Raw genomic sequence first — 22,744 nt, 5'->3', positions numbered from 1 at the left:
TTGACTGCAGTAGTTCGGTGGGGATGGGTAGCAGAACTCTGTGGGGCTTTTTGAAGGGATCAGCTGCAGATAGCACGTGTAAATCAAGAGAGGAAGAAAACAGATATAATGACAGAATAGAAATAGGTGTTCTCGTTTAAAAATGCTTTTACAGTAAGTTACGCTGGCAGAGAACAATAGTCACAGATATCAACTTAGCAAGTAATGGGAGGAAGAACGGGAAAACTATTGTAGGCAGATTGAAAAAAAACAAACTTGTCACAGCACTCAGACATCAGAGAGAAAGGAGGAAGGAGAAGTTGTGCAGCATGACACATAAGAGGTCCTTGGCAACCGAAGCCGATAGCAACGTAACTAAAGGATTGTGCATGCTGGTACATTATCATTAGGGTGGCTATACTAACTGACATGCCAGAGCCCAAACAGCAAAGGCTCTGCTGTGGGTACCGAACCTTTGCACACCCTTCTTAACAGTGGGGAAAATAATGAAGAGGAAAGTTTTAAGTCCAGATTTAGAAGGAGAGAATGTGTCCATTTCTCAGGTATAGGAAGTAAGATTATTCCATGGGTGGAGGGCTCAATAGCAAAAGACTCTGGCTCCTACCATCATATTTTACACTCCTGGAAATATAAGTATAATTTTATAATTTTTAGAGAACTCTTGATGGGCAGTCGGCTATGACAGGCGAAATACCACTAGCTTAGAGGTGTACCTTTCAATTACCTTTCAAGTTCTCTGAGGAGGAGACTTAAAGACAGATCATGGCATAATCCTATCCTGAAATGGGAACATTAAACCACAGTTTTGTAGACATAGAGTTGAGAGAAGGTCAACCTTCAGAAGCAGGACAGACACATCATGTGTGAAGAAGAATCTAATTCCTCTATGCCCTGTGCTTTGGTCCCTGACAAGAAAGAGGAAGACTGGTGATCTTTGTGTGAACCCAGAGAATTTGATTTTTTGCAATTAGATTTCTAGGTCTTCTTAAAAGACAAAGTGATGGAGTACTGATTCAAAGTGGAGAAAAGATTAGGTGCCAGCTGGCCTAAGAATACCCAACCTTCCCAAGAATCACATGATTTTATCTTGGCATTACATAAGAATTCTATCATGAATCATGATTACTAACAGCTTGGGTCAAAGGGCAGAGCCACATGTTAACTAAACCGAAGTCAACAGAAAGTTCCCAGAGTTGAAGTTCAGTTCAGGTGCATGGTTCCTGTGTTCCTGCGCAGCTTATGCAAATGCTACCAAATCCTTTTGAAATGCAAATAGATGTCAAGATTGTATTAATTAACATCAAAGCATTGCACCGCATTGCTGCAAGATTTTCTCAGGAATTATTTAACTGCTTCATCCCTGGGTGGCCACTCAGATTACTGAACAGACTTGTACTCCAGCTATTACAGAATCTCTATTGAAGAGGGGGATCCTGTTTGCTGTTGCCTTATTCCATAGTCATATAGTCATATACAGCATATTACATATCACATAACACATCACATCTATCTATCTATTTATCTATCTATCTATCTATCTATCTATCTATCTATCTACAGTATCTATCTATCTATCTATCTATCTATCTATCTATATTTCTTTTTGTTTGTGTGTTAGGCCTACTGTATTTTCCACTGGTGTGGAAGCAACATTATTTTATGATCGTCTGAATGTCACTGTTTTTAATTCAATGTGTTGGTGCCACCATGTGGCCCATCTGAAGGTTGGGTTTTACCCTCTGAAATATACAACAGTTACAATGGGCTTTAAGATATAAATGGACACAGAAATGATATGCTCCACAAGTAATCAAATAGACAGAATTACAGTTTGGGTTATAGGGGGTATTAATGTTTTCATTTTATTTTATTTTTACAAAAAATAATGTTTTTGAAACCCAACCATATAATGACTGTGCCCAGTAGTTTTACAAGAATGAAGTGCCGGGGCCATCTAGTGTCACGAAGAGGAACGGCATATTTCTTAAGTGAAATGTTGGATGTTGGAGTTACTACACACAATTAAGTGTTTTGGGTGGTTTTTTTTTACCACTCTTTTTACTGATAAATGTAATTCTATGTTACAATCAAAAAATGCCGTGGCCTACTGGTTAGGGCTTCGGACTTGTAACCGGAGGGTTGCCGGTTCGAACCCCGACCAGTAGGAACGGCTGAAGTGCCTTTGAGCAAGGCACCTAACCCTTCACTGCTCCCCGAGCGCCACTGTAGCAGGCAGCTCACTGCGTCGGGATTAGTGTGTGCTTTACCTCACTGTGTGCTCAGTATGTTTTACTAATTCACAGATTGGGATAAATGCAGAGACCAAATTTCCCTCACGGGATCAAAAGAGTATATTCACTTACTATATACTATAATTACTTATACTTAAAAACACAACAAAGCCATGTTAGAAATCAATCAATCTTCTTTAATTCAACATACAGTAGGCATACATTTTTGCATTCACAGTATCACTTGTACAGCATGGTCAGATTATGGAAGCCAGGGTTTAAAATATCAAATAAAATTACTGATCCATCCCGAATGCAGTGCAGCACAACCTCAACCAAGATCATGGATTTAATTCTCAGGGAATTCCCTTGATATGTAGACCTTACCTGTACACTGTGTACACAGTATGTTGCACTCAATAAATGTTTCCGACAAACAAGCAGTGATGCTTAGTGCAGGTTTAAATTTTATGTTTAGAAATGTATGGTTCCATCCAATTATGTGATTTTAAGACGTACAGCTTAAATATTTCTACTTTAACACTCACTCAGCATCCAGAACCTTGTCAAACAAGATACCAAACAAAATACCATTTAAATAACACTCATAAGATGAATTGCTAGTGTAACCCTAGTATGGAGGTATGGAGATGAAGATAGTCCATGCCTTTCGTAGCATCAACAGCAAACTAGGGTACAAATTCCAACTAGGGTACAAATTCCAACTAGGGTACAAATTCTACTTGTTTCTGTTAATAGAATATTTTAGCATTAAAGTTGGTACTGCAGTTAAACATAGTTGTCCAGCTAGTGTTCGACTGCATTTGCTACAAATACAAAATTATACAAAAATTCAAATGTACACACAGAAACACACACATTATCATCAATACTTCATCTGCATGAGTATAGTTGTACTAGCTTGGTATTTTAAGTTTGCATATCTTTCCTCAGTGCAAAATGTATTCATTGAAAGTGGCACATAAAATAAACTGGACTTTATTGCAATATATTTGTGAAATGCTAAAACAAATGCAGAGAAAAGTAAAATGAGCAAAGTACCCCATATTTGCATAGCATATCTAATGTCAGGAAGAGAACCCATACAGACTTAGATTTGCATATATGTACTGCAGTTCTGAAAGCAAAAACATAATCTTACTGTGCATGTATAAAACATTGCATACCGAATTGTAAATTGTTTCACTACAAGCGAGAGACTCAAGCATCTATGAATTAAAAACTACTAAAAGGTAGCATGGAAAAAAGAAAATCATGCTTTATTGATATCATATGACAATAATTAATATTTAAGGAACAAATCTGTCATAACTAAAAATACATCAAATGTATTGCCTTTATCATCTTAACAGTCTTTTCAACTTGATTAACTACAAGGAGTTTCTTATTTCCTGGCAACAGCTGTCATTTTGGGAAAAAAAGTAAATCCTTCAGTCTTGTACAAATGTCGGATTGCTCTTTATATGGTACAGTTAAGTCTTCCTGCTCGGGGATCACTGTGCAGCAATGTCATAGTAATAATCTCTCAGCCTTGGCTCGACGACTGAAAAGCCCGGCCTCTCATCCGCCCTGCATAAAATAAAAGACACCAGACAACACAAGCTGTGAGTCATGCAAACACCTTACAGATGTCACCCCTGACCAATAATCCTGCATAATCCTGTCAATCTGTTATTTTGTGAGTGGACAGAAATACATTGAATGGGGGGAGGGGTATATAAGTGATAACATTACTGATAACATTAGAAGGGGGTCACTTGCGCTTCAGCCTGGTTGGTGCTCACGGAACAGGACGCAGAAGTCAATAAGGAGACCCAAGGTCTATCTAGGACCAAGGAGCAGGACCGGAGCACACAAAGCTTTAAGTGATTTTCAATTAGTGCAAACCGACTAACGTTTTGACGCCCATGCGTCTTCTTCAGAAGTCAGAGTTTTGACTTTTCATTTTTACTCATAACATCTTCAAAAACCAAATTGCAGCATCTGCATTCTAAGCCGGATCTTGAACATGAACACATGAACTCTCTTTTATCCCACATGCTCTTAAACTGTATACTATAATATACTTTTACTGCACTTGTCCTTTAGATCATTTTAGCTTGTCTTATATATGCCCTTAATTATGAGTTTTATTTTTGTTGTTTGACTAAATTCAGGACTGTAAAAACACTAAGTTTTCCTAATGCTATGTTAAACCAATAAATTAAATCTTAATTTCAGTAATGTCTAGATTAGAATGGGCATATTGAATATTGAGGTGAATTGCTGAAATGTAGTGAGATGTAGAAGCAGTATTGCTTGGAAATCGGAATGACTGTTCAGGCTAAAAGAAATGAACAACATCTTGATACAACAATAAAGCTTGTGGGCTATGACTAGCAATAAACTGTGGAGATATACATCTGCATACTGTTCAAAATATAATTTCTGTGGCACAAATTTCAGTTGTGATTAACAGGATTTTAGTGAACATTTCTAATGGCCCTTTCCCACTATGAGGTAAAACCCCGGTGTTCAAGTTTCATAGCTCCGTAGCACCTACACTGAAAGCTTATCCTAACTGCATGCGAACACCCAAATAAATCCGTTCCATCCGTTAAATAAACCGCTATATTGTGTCATGTTTCTTGTTCAATAAAGCAGAACAATGTGAGCGCCAGACAGAAAACACAAACAGAGCATTCAACAAAAGTTCTGCTCAAAACGTTGCGCCGCATCGCACTGCACTGCGTCACATCACTTTTAGTTAGGACATTGTAATTGAAAAAATGGTAATGAAATTGATTTTGTTGCTGACACTCGCTCACATCACATGCAGACCAGACAACCAAATAAGAATGAGCAAGGCTCTTACTTGTATGTCCAACACTTTTTCATCAGCTCATAAATCTCTGGGGGGCAGTTGGCCGGCGCCTCCATCCTCTGTCCACTCTCAATCATCTGGATGACCTCATTTCCTTTCATGCCCTGAGAAAGAGAGAGAGAGAGAGAGAGAGAGAGAGAGACAGAGAGAGAAAGAGGGAGATATTTACAAAGAAAGACAGACAGACAAGAGAAATTAAGAGAAAAAAAGGCAAAGATAGACAGACAGAGGGAGAGAGAGAGAGAGAGAGAGATTTACAAAAAAAGAAAAACAGACAGAGAAGAGAAAGCAAGAGAGGAAAAGGCAGAGGCAGACAGACAGAGGGAGAGAGAGAACAAGAGATAGAGAGAAAGAGAGAGGGATGAGTCATCTCTCCTCACATTGATCATCTCATTGTTGAACACTGGTTATGTATGAGGGTGCAGATTGATGAGGCTGAAGCCTTAGGCTAGAGTCCTAAAGTGAGATAAGTTATATGGTGTTTTTAGATGCATGTTTCTTGAGGCTGAGATGCAAGAAAACAGACCTGTGCTATGTGGAATTAAAAATCATCTTAGAGTCTATATGACATGACACAATTACTATTACAATGACATATATTATAACCTACTAACTGATATTACTAATATTGTCATCTACACCGTCACCTTTTATGTGGCACAGAATGGAAACTATTCTGCTCAAATTCCCAAAGATTTAAATGGAAGACTGTATCCTTAGTGGAAGTTTAAAAATTATTTTGCAGCACATAAAGTACTAGCTAAGCATAGCACATCAGTTGAAATGTTTTATATCGGTCAAAGTATGTGGCTACAGCAGCTATTTTTCTTTTTAGTTGTTAAGTTAGTTGTTGTTTTTTGGAGTTTCCATGAAAATACCTCTAGAACACTAGGTTGGGAATTTCAGATCATCAAAAACAATTTTACACACACAGGCTAGACTTGTATTATAAACATTCTCAAAGAAAAATTGTCATTTTACTTGTTATTGGTTCAGTATTGCAATTTTGCAGTCCATATTGTTATTTGTTAAGTTCTGGTCTATTATATTGTGCTTAACATTTCGAATGAATGATAATGACCGACTGCAATAGGTGAAATAAGTAACCAATGGCATAGATTTGGTCTCAGTATTGGTAGGGACACAACCCCACAACCGCATGGTGCTTGCTTTCTCTGAGTCTGCCACGAAAGCAACAAGTAGCCATATGCTTTGACACTTTCACGTACGCGTCAGATAAATCCCCCTTCGGTTTCAGACACTCAAATGATAGCATGTCTAAAATGGTTGTCCTGGAGATGTGCACTTTATGAGAATATGAAAATGAATAGGCTACATCTTCACAACAAACTTAATATGAATGAGTTCACTAAAATATTGGTAGGGACAATTTTGTCATCCCAAAATATTGGTAGGGACAAGTCCCCATATCTACGCCGCTGTATGTAACTGAAAATGTACCTGCACTTACATTTTTGTTACAGTGTCTGATTACATTGTTCTCACCTTGTCTCTCTGTCTCTGTGTGTGCTGTGTGCGTGTGTGTGTGTGTGTGTGTGTGTGTGTGTGTGTGTGTGTGTGTGTGTGTGTGTGTGTGTGTGTGTTGTGTGTGTGTGTTTGTGTGTGTCTGTGTGTGTGTGTGTGAGAGAGAGAGAGAGAGAGGGAGTCAATGAGTGAGGTGTTCACATGACATATAAGAAACTCTGAATGTTGGCTGGTGCTGTGGCTGGTGCTGTTAGATTCAGGAACAGTTGTGTTTTAAGAATATGTGAGCCATTTCAGTAAAAAATTAACATATAATGTCAAATGATAGTTGAACTTATTTTTGTGATTATTTGCATTTTTAAAACAATACAACTTTTACTACCAATTATGGCACGATATATATGTGCAACCACAATTTTTAGTAGTAGCCACTTGTTCTAAGAGGTCTCACAACAAATATCAAGTCAATGCCAGGGGCGTAGCACAAGATCCTGGGCCCCTGCATAGGCAGTCCTGATGGGCCCCCATGTTCCTCATTCCATCAAATAAAATATATTCCAGACTTCAAGGCCCCCTCTCCCCTTGGGCCCCTATAATCAGTAGTGGTTTTACCCCCAGTCTGACACCCCTATGGGCCTTTTCAAGGAAGTTTAATCAAGGAAGTTTAGTTATTAGTCATTAATGGGTTAATGACATGACACTTACACTGTCATTCGCTCTCTCACACAGTCTGTCCATTCATACCATACAGAATGAATGTACTGGAATTGTTTTAATTCATTTTTCCTTTCTTCTTATTTTTTCTCTTATAGTGTTGTCTTTTTGTTAGTATTGTACATTTCACTACAACAATGGTGTTCTATTTCATAATGTAGTATTTCATTGTGATCACAATGTCGGCATCACTGAAAATGAGGGCTACCCTCAATGAATTTCCGAGAATTAGTTAAACTGTTACCACACTGCACATAGCTGTACATACTGTACATAACTGTCTATATGGTTCATACTGAATATCCATATTTATTCTGTTTTTCTTATAATATATTCTGTTAATACACTGCATATATCTGTATTATTCCTACTACTATTATAATTGTACTGCTACTACATTGCACATATCTGTACAGGTTGTTCATACATTGTTCATATTACATAGCCATATTTATTCTGTTCTTATAAGGTAACTGGTAATACACTGCACATAGTTCTATTTAATTTATATTACTCTAAACCACCTTCTTTAAACTAACTGTATACTACTGTCTACACTGCACTTTATTTCTTGTCCTGTCTATGCACCACCTGTCTATACTTTGTATATCACATTGCACTTTTCTGCTTTTTTGCACTTCTGGTTAGACGCAAACTGCATTTCGTTATCTTTGTACTTGTACTCTGCAAAGTTGAATCTAATCTAATTTAATCTAATATTAAGGTTGAAATACATACAGTGCATGGGCATGTTAACCGACTGAGAGACATGTAGTACCTTGTAGGGTTTCTGGCCGTATGAGTAGGCCTCCCACATGAGAACCCCAAAGCTCCAGACGTCACTCTTACAGGAGAACTTGAAGTAGTTCATGCACTCAGGGGCGTACCACTTCACTGGCCACTTCCCATGAGCTTTGGCCTGGACAAGAGGAGAGGAGACAAGGCCCCGAAGGGCAGCAGAAGAAATGTTAACGTGTACACCAGTACTCTGTGGCAGGGATTATGGATACTACTGGGCAGTTTCTCAGTTGCTTGGGTGGGGTGGATACACACACACACACACACACGCACACGCACACACACACACACACACACACACACACACATGGTACAAACAAAAAGCAGCTTACTCAAAATGCAGTTCACTCATGCATCCACCAGAGGCCACACTGAACCTACTGTATTTCCAACTATGGCACTTCTTTCAGGAATCTACAGTAGGCCTGTGTTGTCACAGTTCACTTCCTCTGCGAGTTCTGTGAAGAGGCCACTGTTACTGATTTTGGAACACTACCCTGAACATGAACTGACCTTGTCTCAGGTACTAAAGTTGTAAATAGTCTACCACTGAGGGCTCAGGGGAAACCAGTGCTGATTATGGCTCTCTTTCCTGTACCTGAACTAACCTTGGAATAGTTCTCCTTCTCTGTGAGGGCTTTGAAGAGGCACGTTTATCAGCGAACATGAACTGATTTCCTCAATTCAACAGTTAATTATAAACATGAGCTAAGGTCAACAGTTCATTGTGAACCTGATCTGACCATCTCACAGAAACAGAAACAGTGCTGATTTGATCAGGGGGGGATCAGGCCAACCTTGTAATAGTTCTCCTCCTCCGTCAGGGCTTTGGAGAGGCCAAAGTCGCTGATTTTGGCATAGTGCTGGGTGACCAGCAACACGTTCCGGGCAGCCAGGTCCCTGTGGACAAAATTGTGCTCCTCAAGGTACTTCATCCCCATGGACACCTGGTGTACCAACTCAGTGATGTTCTTACTGGAGACACTCATTCTGTGGAGAAGAAGACACATGACTGGTTACCTGGAGGGATAACCTGGTTCTTCAAAGATTTATAAAGGCATTCATCAATGTGGATACAGTAAGTTACATAAATACCAGAAGGATGTTCCTTATGCAAGAAGAGCAACGGATCATAATACTACGAGGATCTATGAGGCTTGAATTTCAAGTTCACTCCGTGAGTTACAGCTGATGACAGCAAAAAGAGTGGTCTTATCTGATCTAGGGAAATTGAGGTGTTTGCTACTTAAGCTTCAAGCATTCAGTTTAAATATACATGTTGGTCCTCTTAATCAACATGTCAACATGTAGAGTGAGGGAAAGACAACAAGGAAATGAAAGAAAAAATGTAAGAAAGAAAAGGAGTAAGACAAGAAAGAAAGAAAGAAAGAAAGAAAGAAAGAAAAAAAGAAGAATATAAAGGGGGAAAAAACAGAAAAATAAAAACAAAAACAAACAGAGGGTCTCCAGGTCTCTGCTCATAACAAGAAAATTAAAGAAAACAAACAAACAAACAAACAAAACAAGTAAAACAACAGACAAACAACTCACTTGTGCCTCTGCAGGTACTTGTGCAACGGGCCCAGCTCGGCCAGCTCCATGACCAGCATGAGGTTCTCGGCCTCGCAGATGCCGATCATACGCACGATGTAGGGGTTGTCCAGCTGCTGCATGACGTTGGCCTCTCTCAGCATCTCATCGCGCACCGCCGCGTTGTTGTCGTCGTTCTTCAGGATCTTCACCGCCACCGGCTTCTTGGTCCTGCACCGGCAGACCAAGAAAAAAAAAAAAAGGCCCAACATGAACCCTTCTTCTGCATGAGGCCTCTGCTTGGCACAAGGCAATACTGCAAGAATGTTTCTATTCACAATGTATTATGATCACATATAACACAACATATAGCCTAGCTCTGTTATTTAGCTGCATTATTTTCTATTACTCTACAATAAATTCCATACTGACAGTATGTTGGGTTCAATTACAGGTTACCGATGATTTTGAGTGATGTGTACTCTGTAATTCTCTCCTCTATTCAAATCCATACATGCACTGTATATGGTTCATTCTTTTGGTATATGACCTCTGTGTTCCTACGGTTTGGGGGCTTTTTACGGTAAAAGAGCAGCAGGGGGGGAAACCACCGAGTGACTGTGTCAGACGCACTTCCTCATGGTGTAGATTCCCTTGAGGACGGTGCCGAAGTTCCCGGAGCCCAGCTCTCCATCCTCCAGGAACAGCTGACTGCGGTCCACGTGGGTCTGCCGTAGCTCGTCAGGGTCCGCATACGGACTCTCGTACACCTCAGTGTCCATGGGCATGGCATCTATGACATGGAGAGATACAGTAAGGCAGAGAGAGAGAGAGAGAGAGAGAGAGAGAGATAAGGGCGAGAGGAGACAAGGAAAGAGAAGTCAAGGTGGTGAAAGAGGATTGAGAGAAGGGAGACAGAGAGAGAGAGAGAGAGATTGTGTGTGTGTGTGTGTGGGGGGGGGTCAAGGGGGAGAAAGAGAGAAAAAGGTCAGAAGAAGGAAAGGTAGGAAAGGAGAAAGAGGAGAAGGGTGTGATTTAGCCCATTACTATAATGTAATGCATCACACATTTTTGTGATAATGCTTTTTCTTCTTATCATCACCTCAAGTAAGGCGTGAGAATGTGGTCTAAAAACAAACAAGCAAACAACGCAAACCAACAAACATGTGTCCTCACCGGTAGTATTGGGACCCCTCGTTTCATAAGGATTGTCGTTTGGTGTTTTACGAGTGGGGTTTTTCTGTGGTCGAATTAAAGCAGTAGATTAGATGAGGTGACAGAGAAGAGCACAACACACACACACACACACACACACACACACACACACACACACACACACACACACACACACACACACACACAAACTGAATGATAATATTCAGGTTCAAGTTCAGAAAGTGAAGGTTTCTCTAAATCTGGGCCAGTCAAGAAAAGTCACACAAGCTAGGCACATATCTGTGAAGGAACTTTGACTTTCTGAACCTGGAACTCATCCTCCTTCAAGCACACACACTCACACACATACAGTACACACACACACACACACACACACACACACACACACACACACACACAAGCACACGCACACACACACAAACACACACAAACACAGTAACACACACACACACAAACAAACAAAAATGTGTCTGTAAAGTGCACACAATGAGGGCCAGATCAGACTCCATGCAACCTGAAAGTCCACACAAGCTCAACACACACACACACACACATCAGGTTGCATCTCTTTGGAAATGGTTCAAGTTTCCTTCATGGCCACCCTGTATGGATCCCTCAGACATTTAATTTCATTCAAGAAATCGATTTATGATGAAGTCATTCTACTTCAAAGAATCCATACAGATGCGATGCAAAGAAGACCTATGGATGAAAATGGTTTTTGAGCTTTTCATCCCGATCTGTCTTCCGTAAACACACGCGGTGGCTGGGCATGAAGGAAAGGAGTCTCAGGATGAGTCTCAGGGGGCAGTAGAGGGCAGCCATCACACAGAGGGTTCACACGTGAGAGAGAGACAGGATGGAGGAGATGGAAAGACTGGCACACAAGCAGGCTTTCACTCATTAGCTTCCTTTGATTCATGAAAATGTTAACTTGCTATGAAAATGAACTGCATTTCAAATGGAGAATCGAAATGCCAACAGGGTTTCACAGATGAATGAGTGCATTACAGTGGTGCAGTCTTACAGAAATGACAATATTTTTTATAAATTGGAAAATTAAATATTAAATAAATTATGAAATAGAAAAAACAATTAATTAATTGATATAAACTATGATGTGGAACCAGATTTCACACTGCACTAGTAATGTTACATTCATGTGGGAATTTAACTGTGTGTATGAGTATAATGCATTACATAATGGTAAGATCATTTTAAGTAAGAAATTATTTCACACATAAAGAATAATGGCTTATAAGCAAAGTGTAATAAATGAATATACTAATTAAGTAATTCATTAATTAATGAACCAATCAATCAATTAATCAATCATATTATTACATAATATTATATTTAAATTATGGCATTAAAAAAACTGTCCTGTACATCTATGAAACTATCAGGTTTCTTGTATTCCTTGTATTATGCCTTGAACGGGGTAAGCACTATCAAGGACCACAAGAGGCCAGTACAGAACAATAGATCCCATGTGCCCCAGAAAGAACTTCCAGTCATAGAGGTAGCATGTCCTCAGCTTTTGCTACATTCAAAACAATTCTAGAGTGGTTTATGATAGGGCCAGAAAATGGGGAAGTGTGCAGTTGTGGAAACAGCAACTTCCTGTGGTAAGTCTAATAAAGGGGACATACATGTATTCTGGACTCCTCCTGCAAACCTCTAGAGACTATCTGTGATCTACGGTGAACCCTGAACTTTATCATAAAGCTTACAGTAATCATCAGATTTTAATTGTTTAGTTATTTAATTATTACTTTAGCATTAGTGATCTAATGATAAGTGATTCTCCTAGAGAGTCTTTTGAAGGATAACTTCAGGGAGATCATTCTTTTCTGAAGACCAATAGAAGTGCAAAAGGTTTTGGGATCTTTATGAACTTGGGTGTACCCTCTGAAGGTTACCATGCATTCACAGCAGAACAGAACCTGGTGTTTAAAATCCCACCCCAGAGGTGAAAGTCTTTGGGATCCTCAGTCATCAAACTAGTCACAAGTACATGGCCTTCAATATTGACAACCCCTATTACAGAGGCATCACACATATATGCCATTTTAGAAAGTGCATGCACCTTCATGCATTAACCAAATGTCAAGGATTAGCAGTACAGTATGCGTCTGCAACATTTGCTACAAAGGAATTACTATACCCACAATATCAAACTGTAAGTGTCAAACTAAATATTTCCTTAACATTGAATGGGAATTAAATGATAATTAAAAGGGATGAGGTTAATATCATTCACTAGGAACACATTAATGAAAGATATAAGGGAGACTTGGCAATCCCACACATATGTTAGTAGCGAAAATAAATTCCATTTATGGTAAAAAAATGGTGAGAGTTAGTAGATGAACCATGCCGCACCACCAGTAATGAGAGACAGAGAGGTGGAGAGAGAGAGGAGGGGGATATGGCATGTTAGTGCACCTTTTTGGAGCCAGGTATGGGGAAGGAGTAGGATTTGATTCTTGTGAGTAATCCACCTGTGGCTCCTTGCTACAAAACCACAATTTTGAAAGAGGGTTATTCGTTTTTAGTCCTTTGTAATACTTTCGGTTAGATTCACTAGGATTGTGACGTGCATGTTAAAGTAGGAAGATGTTAGTTAATTCTGCAACAAAATATGTAGTCCACAGATATTGTTTTCTGTTATGGTTTTTCCATCATCATCACATTTCATGCTTAGGTATGACAACAAAAGTAATATTGCCTTTGTAAATCACACTATGAATCTCAGTAATGAGCGGACATCTGCACACCATATAAAAACAACATAACTCCGCCATTATGCTTGTCCGTGGTCTTAGTCAATGTTAGTCATTTCCTCATGGCTGTGTAGGCTACTTTATCACTGGTGCTTCCTGTCATGTGATCAGCGCAGACTATCACTGTCATCACACTTGCAACACTTAAGCCTTTATCCAACATGCATGTGATTTCCAGGAGCAATAAGAGTTTTTTTTTTTCCCAAGCACAGGAAGTTGATAAGCACACATTTATTTGGAGAGAGAATTGCTTCCCTGTTTCAAGACTGTTGTGAACAATACGGAAACTTAATAATGTTGACTCTGTTTCTACATAGACTGGCTGAAAGAGTTAATTATTAATAGGCTGTTTATTGCCGTATTGCAATTGTGTAGACACAGTAGTGGATTAAGAAGTCACCATATTCACATTGTACAGTTAACTGCTTATAACCAAGCTAAAATGGCACATATATCCCTGCTAACATTGTTTTCTCGGTCTTGTATTGTCAATGGTTAAAGTAACTGTTTGTAAATGGTTTATTAAAGTGTACTGTGCACTCATCACATAATTATTTGTCAGAGAATATGACCCATGTCCTCTTAACAAAATTATGGAAGAGGATAGGGAAAGGAGAGGGGAGATAGGAGACTTGAGACCTTCGGTTCAGTACAATTTATGTTATTATTGAATACCAAACAGGGCAACAGACTCCTGAACCAAATGAGGAATCACCTAAAACATTAGGTGGTGCAGGTAGCCTACTAGTGCCAGAGACAGGCTCCCTATCTTTAGGGGGATTTCAGAAGCAGTGGTCAAGTCTGGTACTAGGTGAGAAATCTTTCCTCAACCACTGCTGTTTACTGCTTGGAAATCCCCTTAAAGGAGAAATCCGGACGATTTTTACATGGATCTTGATCGTTAGACGTCACAGAGTACTGTCGATGGCAAAAATAATGAACAAATCTTTGAATTTACACTAGATGCTTTCTTCACAGCTAATGAGTAGAACATGCATCGTTTCTGTTTATTTTGTATAGACCTTTTAATGACATTTTGAGCCTGTTAAGAGGCAAAAAAGGCACGTTTAGATGATGCCCCCAAACCTAGCATCGTAGCTCAATGGGAGTACTGGCCATTAACTGCAGTTACTCCAGTTCGGTAGCACAGATTTTGGTCGTTGTTTTTCCTATTGACAGTACTCGGCAACATCTAGCGATCAAGATCCATGTAAAAATTGGCCGGATTTCTCCTTTAAAAACAGTGGATGTCTCTTGGGTCTGGTATATCCAAATCATTTGCTTACTGACAAATCTCTTTCTTTCTTTACTTAAGACATTGTAAATGATGTGTCACTTACCCCAGGATGGTTGTTTGGTAGAGCTGGCCGGCCTATATCTGCATACCAATGACAAACATGTTCGTTAATACTTGACTCAACTATCTCAATCTATCCATCCACCTGAAATTATTTTATTCCTAGTAAAGTCTATACACTTCATCAATACATACAGTAAGTACAGTTTATATGCTGTTGCCAGTAGTTGAGATTTAAGAAAGAATTAGGTTTAGACTCATGGAATTGCATAATAAAATGTATAGCAATGATGGCCGTATCCATCCATCCACCATATATCCATCCATCCATCCATTCATCCCTCCACCCATCCATCTACCCATCTATCTATCCATCCACCCATCCATCTACCCATCTATCTATCCATCCACCATCCATTCATCCATCCATCTATCCACTCATCCATCTAGCCATCCATCCATCCATACTTCCATAATTCATCTATCCATCTACCCATCTATCTATTCATCCAGCATCCATCTATCCATCCATCCATCCATCTACCCACCCATCCTTCCATAATTTATTCATCCATCTATCCATCCACCCATCTATCTAGTCATCCACCCATCCATCCATCAACCTATCCACCATCCATCTATCCATCTATCCACCATTCATCCATCTATCCACCCACCCATCCATTCACCCATCCACCACTCTACCTATCCACCATCCATCCATCCATCCAGATCTACCCACCCATCCATCCATCCTTCCATTATTCATCCATCCATCTATCCACCATCCACCCATCCATCTATCCACCATCCACCTATCCATCTATCCACCATCCATCTATCCACCATCCATCTATCCATCCGCCCATCCATCTATCCACCATCCACCCATCCATCTATCCACCATCCACCTATCCATCTATCCACCATCTATCTATCCACCATCCATCTATCTATCCACCATCCATCTATCCACCATCCATCTATCCATCCACCCATCCATCTATCCATCAGCCCACCCCTCCCATTTGACCATCAGACCACACTGAAGGGACGCTACTGTACCGTTGGACGCTCCCTCGGGCCGTGAGCAGGGCTCAGTGAGAATTCGCAGGAGCCCATCTGGCTTGTAAGAGTAGTGCTCCACCAGCTGCCAGAGAAACAAGGCAAGACACACAAACACACACACACTTCACAAACACGTATGCTACTAACACTGTGTGCAACACTTAGATGTGTGACCATGTCAGTTCTTTACAGTTTTTACAGTCCACAGCATATTTCCTCCTATATATAACTAGGCCATAGAGTAGCTGATATTAGCATATTTTTCAGCAATAACAAGAACTCAATATGCATGGTATACCCTAACATCATGATATGGACTTATATCCTATTAGTATGAATTATCAACAATGGAAATGCTTTCATGCATGTGGTGAACAAAGTAGGATTTATTGTCATCATTTGTAATAATAAAGTAATGGTTTTATCCATCAAATGAAACACATTAATTTACTCACTTAATAGAAATCCTTATTAAAGTCTAAACTCTAAGAACTCTACTGACCAGAGGAGACAAATGCAATCTATTACCTGCCACAGTGTGTCAAACTTCTTGCCATCAGGTATGGAGAGCTTGCCAGCTTTGTCTTTGTCGATGCGGTAATGCATGACCTGCCCATCATGGAGGAGACAGAGGGCATAGGAGCCGTTGCTATCCCTCTGTCTGATTCTGGATGAACGAGAAGAGAAGAGAGGAGTCGTGAGTGGATAGCAGAGGAGGGAGGAGAGGGGGAGCAGAGAAGAGAGAACAGAAGAGAAAGAACAGAAGAGGAGAAAAGAAAAGAGTTGAGAGTGGATAACAGAAGAGAAGAGAAGACAAGAAAAGAGAAAAGAAGAGAAGAGAAGATGGAGGCAGGTTGAATGGAACGTGCAATTATCAGCTTTACTTCTTCATCAGACTTACTCTACAGTACTACACCGAGAGCAGTGGTGGGTAGAGTACTGAACATCTATACTCAAGTAAAAGTACAATTATTCCCTTTAAAAATGACTTGAGTAAAAGAGAAATCTGAGAAATCTACTCAAGTAAAAGTAAAAAAAAAAATGTTGTTAATAAATTACTCAAGTAACAAGTTACTTTATTTGTTTTTTTGTATCCTTTATGCCTGTTTGCTTTCCTCCTCCTCTGTAGGCTAATCATATAGGCAACCATATTTTAACAGCCCAATTGAAATATATTTTATTTAATATACTTTAATGCTATTTGACACACTTATTGTATGTAGGTTATCTTGTCATAGCCAGAAAATGCATTACATATATGGATTGAAAAGCAGTCACTTCCAATCCATTGCCAACTGATTCTTCTGCTTTGCATTGCTAGAAGTCTGATTATAACTTCACCATACAGACAATGTAACCTAAAAACAATGGCTATATTCAGACACGGGCAGTATTTCAATTTTATGTATTTTGCAGGATTGGAACAAATCTAATGTAGTTTGTAACAAAATACTTTGAGTGATTGTATTTAGAGTATTTCAAATACTTAAATACTTAAGACAAATCTGTAATTTTCTTCTCTAATAAGCCAAAATATCATCTCTCAGTTAAATATACTACCTAAAACCATGACAATAACATATGCTTGTCATAGTCCGGGAGCCAAAGGCCAGAATCTTGGTGAATCTGGTTTTGTCGGTTAAAGTTTTTTTTCTTTGCTGTTTCTTGTTGCCATGGGGTTACTCCATAAGAATAGGGTGATAATAACCCTTGGGAAATTCCCTACAGTATATTCAGCTCTAAAGTTGACCTAAGTAGCAAGTTGTCCATAAAAATACTAATCTCATTACCCTTTTGGAAGGACAGCATAAAATGTGAACCCATTTTTCCTTTTTCTTGCAGTAGTTTGCCACATTGTGACCAACCATTGTTAGATCCCACTTTTCTCTTTTACGATCCCCTCTGGACATGTCTGAAGTTGGAACAAATTAAAAGAAAAGTCAACTGAGGGAGCCAAAATGGTCAACATGGGCTGTAAACCCAATTTTTTTGTTTGTGCCGCCAATTTCATCCTGTAGACAACTTAAAAACATTATATCTGTCTTTTCTGTTTCATCATCCCCTTAGGACATTGAAAGTTGAAAAAAAAGTAACTAACTTCAGGAGCTTGAATTGTCAGGAGTGTCTTAGAGCTACAAGTCTAAAATTTGAAAACGATACAGATAAGATACTGAGGGAGAACATTAGGACATGGACCCCATATGATGACCTTTGACCCCATGACCTTGAGTACCTACTGGCTGATTCACTGAGTTCATTCTCACTACAGGATAGTATTAATACCACTTAATGGAGGGATAACATCCGCCGAGGTATGCAGAAATAATGGAGAAGACAGACGCAAAGACCTCCCTGATGCGAAAAGAGTTTTCTTCACCACGTTAATTAATTCTGTATATATCGGGACACCTTACAGGATGATATTCTGTTTGTCCCCCATGTTGTCAGTCATGTATGTAGGCAATAGGCATGCATTTATAGCACAAAAAGGGAAATGCAGTTCAGTTTAAAAAGAGTCCGACCTGTTAAATTTGTCGTACTACAGTACATTCATTGCTTACGGAAATGGTGGTGGGTAGTTTGCTATGTTACAGTTGATTCCACTGTTGCGAAGTTTGCTTCTTGTCAGTTCAATCATTGTTTACATTGATATGGGGAGCTGGTTACATTTTTTTACCAGATCTACTTCATAGGAGCTCCGATGTACAAAATTAATAGCCCTCTGCCAGCCAATCAGAAAATAGTACTTCTTGTCTCTTGGGGATATTTTTCAATTACCGTATATGTAGTTTCTTTTAAAAGTTGGTATACCATGATTATTGTGTGGGTATTTTTGTATTTTCAAATTAATAACGGGTCAATGACGTGACGCTCATTTTTTTGTGTACATATGGGTTACATACATTTAAAATTGTTAAAATTTGAAAATAATTTGACAAATTATATCAAATATCATTTTCATCAAACCCTAATCTTAAAGTTTTGGATTTATTTAATTTTGAAAGAGTATTAACTGAATTTGGGTAAAATTGTCAACACGGTGTAACCACAAAAACATGAACCAAATAATTACACTTGCTGAAAAAAATGTGAAATTCTCTCCAAAATCCCTTCTAAAATAATCTGGCATGATCTTGCACAAGAACTTTTCTATATTTAATACAATTAATGAAACCCCATTGTTCTGAATGTTTGAATTAATATGGGGAATCGTGTCTGTCACATCAACCACTTAAAATGTCAAGTGGTGTAACCACCATTTAAGGAGCAATTTTGTATATTATGTCAGAGAATCATGTGACAGGAAATTATGTCATAGAGAAGGACCCTTCAAGACCCCAACTGCTATGAGTCAAGGTTAGCAACTCTCTTAAAGTAACATAATAGTGTTTTTAGGCCATGGCCAGGCAAGCTTAGGTTACATGTCAAATGGTATGGCCTTTTAAAAATGTTGATAAATCATAATAATCATAAAATATTCAATTTAATGTAAAAACTGTGTTTGAATATTCACATAAAGGTGAAGTGTGTACATAGTTGTCCATAATAATGCCTGCAAATTTTGCTTTTAAATAGAAATGTCAAATGGTGTAACCAGTTACACCAGTTGACTCTTTTCTGTTTGAGACCAGTTTGATCAGATTCAGGGCCAAGAGTATGTAATTTTAGGTGCCAATTATATTATTTTTATATTTATTTATATTTATATTTATATTTATATTTTATATTGAAATAGTGACTAACTATTTAGCATGAACAATAGCTTTAAAAGGGTTTAATTAGATTGCAATTTAAGCGATTTTTGTCAAAGCTTTTCATTTTAAATTTAAACTTCCATAATTATTTTTAAACATTTTATTATGATGTATGTAAACAGTATGTTCAAATTATAAATAAATAATATAAATACATTTATTATATATAAAATGTACCTCTTGTCCCCCAATGGATGCCACTTACAAGCAAGAAAAACTTGTCTCGCCACAGAGTGCATGTGAACGCAGATCCTGCTGTTGGTTGGTTGTTAAGAAATTATCATACCCACTGTTTCGCTCACTCTTATTCTCTCTCACACACACTTTGGGCCCTAATTTAGATATTTAAATGCATGGTCACTAGCAAATAGCGTAAATACATTTAGGGGTTTATCCAGTCCACATTCGGGGTGGTTTTGTTATCAAACGTCAGGTGCCTGGCGCAAAAAGGTGGCTCTTATGTTTCTTAATCAGTCATGGGTGTGTTTTGGGCTTAACATCCTTTAAACCAATGAGGAGGACATCTGTCATTCCCTTTAACAGCAAGCGGTACAACTTCAAACAGCACATCAGTATTTTGATAGTCAGCTGTGTATTTGAAGGAATCTGCTTGTACGCAAGACTGTATGGAACAGGTATTCCACTAAGCCATTCTTTACTAAAACCGAGAGTAGAGTATAGGCTACACACATCTGCACTTGTCTATTAATTGAACATATAGGCAAAGTGAAACTAACTTCACTGTGGTGTCATAGTCAACGACAAAACAGTTAAACACAGTTAATTACTTTCAATAGTGACTGACAATGGGTTACCAGCAAAAACATAGCCTGAAAAGTGGTAGAACTTTTAGCGTGGACAAAAGCGTTTAGCAAAGTTGTAATCTTACCAACAGCAGTGAATTTATCAAATTGTTGATGCTATGACGCACTTAGCTCTTAATAGGAAACAGTGTTAAAGGCAACAACACTTTAGCTGGGGGAATAATCTTGCAGCCTTGCTGCAGATCATAAGGGGGAGTCTGATTAAGAGTAGTCTGATAACATAGACAGCTAGCTCTTGCAGTGTATCAAGTTATGATTAAAGATAGCTTTTTCTTTCATGGAGGATGAGAGGTTGTTGATGTTGACTTCACTACACTGAACTAATATTGAACTAATAGGTTCATATGTTTATTAACACATCCACTGCAGTTTTTATATTGGTATTATTATTTTTTTCTCTTCATTGATATGGAAAAGGTTTTACAACTGTTTTACAGCAATGCAATAAAATAAAACACAACTTTGAATTTGTTTCAGGCGTTCAGAATATGTTCAAGTTCTTTAAAACATGCCTTTAGGCCTGCTTTAAAAATGTGGAAAAGGTTAAGATCATTTAACTTTACTGTATGATAAACAATTCTTGATATGAGGCACACAAAGAAAAAAAAAAGAGTATCCATGGAGATCATGATCACGTAAATTTATATGTCATTGCTAATTACTAATTTGGTGACTGACCATAGCAGTATTGCAATTGAAATCTTTTCTATAATGTTAGTTGAAACTTAGGAAGCACTACCGGGGCCTTGGGCCCAGATATGTATATCTCTGTGTTTTGTTTCAGGTGCAATCAGTGGTCAAAAAGGGGGAGCCTTACAGACTCTACTTTTTTTTCTTTTGTCTATTGCTTTTTTTCCCCTTGAACTGTTTGGTTATTGTTTTTTATCACTGGTACTCTGTGGTACTGTATACAAAGCCGGTGATTATTTGATAGCATGGTGCCATCACTAAAAATGTAATTCCATTCCAAATACCAACAGTGTGCATCTTGAACAATGTATTCTAGTGCTATTTCAAAATACACAGAAAAACACTTCTTTAACAAATTATGGGAATTTTAACTTCATTCAGAAGCACTTCTTTAACAAATTATGGGAATTTTAACTTCATTCAGACCTTCAAAGAGAACATAAAAGACAAAGTTCAAATAAACTGGCTATGTAAATAAATCGTGCATGCACCAAATTAGAGAGAACCACCTCCACAACTCACCCACCCACTAACTCATCCACCCACTCATGCATTTTTACATAGTAAGATTGCTTTCAGATGCGAGAGTGGAACTGTCGCACTGTCCCTGTAAACCATTTTTCCCCACCTACCCTCGCTCACGGTCACTACAGGAAGTGTTGAGAGCGTTGTACACAACACGGAAACCACAGGGAGAGCTGCAGCACAATGTGGTGTCACTAAAACCCAAAAGTCATTTTATTTGTCTTTTGTTCTCTTTATTATTCTTTATGAGAAACTCTGTGTACTCTGTGCTCTTGTCTCTAGCAATGGAGAATTTATTTTACTGCCGACACAATAACCATCGAATTCACAACACATCCCCTGTGAAACATCATCATCTACACTGGGTGATGCTGCGGTTATCTGCCCATAAAAGGCTCCGGCCCACAAATATAGGTATACTTCATATACATTATGTACATAGCATCATCATACTGTCTACTCATATATGAGATTTATGTAGCACAGTTGGGTCTGCATGCACATAGAGAGGTCCATCAGGCCCTTTCAATGCCTTGAGGATATATGTCAAACCCATCAGAAATAAACAAGGCATTCTATGTAACTGAACAACAACAGTTCACTGTGCAGGGTCATTTTCGCCATTTAGCTTTAGGAGGTTTGTGAATGCACAATGAAAATACTACAGGGCAATTCAGAGTTTTGATGTTGACACACATAATACTGTGTCTTATTCTGCACCACAAATGTAGCTTTAGTTCAGGCAGACCACAGTAGTCCACCTAAGCACCTCAGCTGATGCTCTGCTGATTAGCTCAACCACAGTCGCTCTCTGAATTAAAACAGTCTGATTAAGTCAGTCCTCAGTCATTCAAATTCGCCTGCTGAGCTTATCAAACAAGTACCTGCTACTGTCTCTGTCCCACCTCTTCTTTTTCAAAAACAGAAAATACTTTGTTCACTTTGGTCAAATACCACTCGTTGTACTGCATATCCTCCTTG

At 38.7% G+C, this 22,744-nt stretch overlaps 1 protein-coding gene across 3 annotated transcripts in view; it reads right to left on the bottom strand.

Moving 5' to 3' along the window:
- Positions 1-2,407: 2,407 nt before the first annotated feature.
- The window catches only part of syk (spleen tyrosine kinase), a 33,837-nt gene continuing 13,500 nt past the window's right edge, over positions 2,408-22,744 (bottom strand). For 2 of the 3 annotated variants that reach the window (XM_042059384.1, XM_042059386.1), the window contains exons 4-14: positions 16,498-16,636; positions 15,967-16,051; positions 14,945-14,982; positions 13,267-13,335; positions 10,819-10,882; positions 10,276-10,435; positions 9,664-9,873; positions 8,910-9,102; positions 8,093-8,233; positions 5,107-5,219; positions 2,408-3,821 (exon numbers count right to left, since the gene is read on the bottom strand). In XM_042059384.1, the coding sequence (XP_041915318.1) occupies positions 3,746-3,821; positions 5,107-5,219; positions 8,093-8,233; positions 8,910-9,102; positions 9,664-9,873; positions 10,276-10,435; positions 10,819-10,882; positions 13,267-13,335; positions 14,945-14,982; positions 15,967-16,051; positions 16,498-16,636 (1,288 nt within the window). In that variant the 3' untranslated portion in view covers positions 2,408-3,745. The remainder of the gene's footprint in view (positions 3,822-5,106; positions 5,220-8,092; positions 8,234-8,909; positions 9,103-9,663; positions 9,874-10,275; positions 10,436-10,818; positions 10,883-13,266; positions 13,336-14,944; positions 14,983-15,966; positions 16,052-16,497; positions 16,637-22,744) is intronic. The other variant, XM_042059385.1, reaches the window with a different exon arrangement.

This window comes from Alosa sapidissima, chromosome 13 (assembly GCF_018492685.1).
Source record: "Alosa sapidissima isolate fAloSap1 chromosome 13, fAloSap1.pri, whole genome shotgun sequence".
Classification (NCBI taxonomy): domain Eukaryota; kingdom Metazoa; phylum Chordata; class Actinopteri; order Clupeiformes; family Clupeidae; genus Alosa; species Alosa sapidissima.
This window is presented reverse-complemented; position numbering and strand designations above follow the sequence as displayed.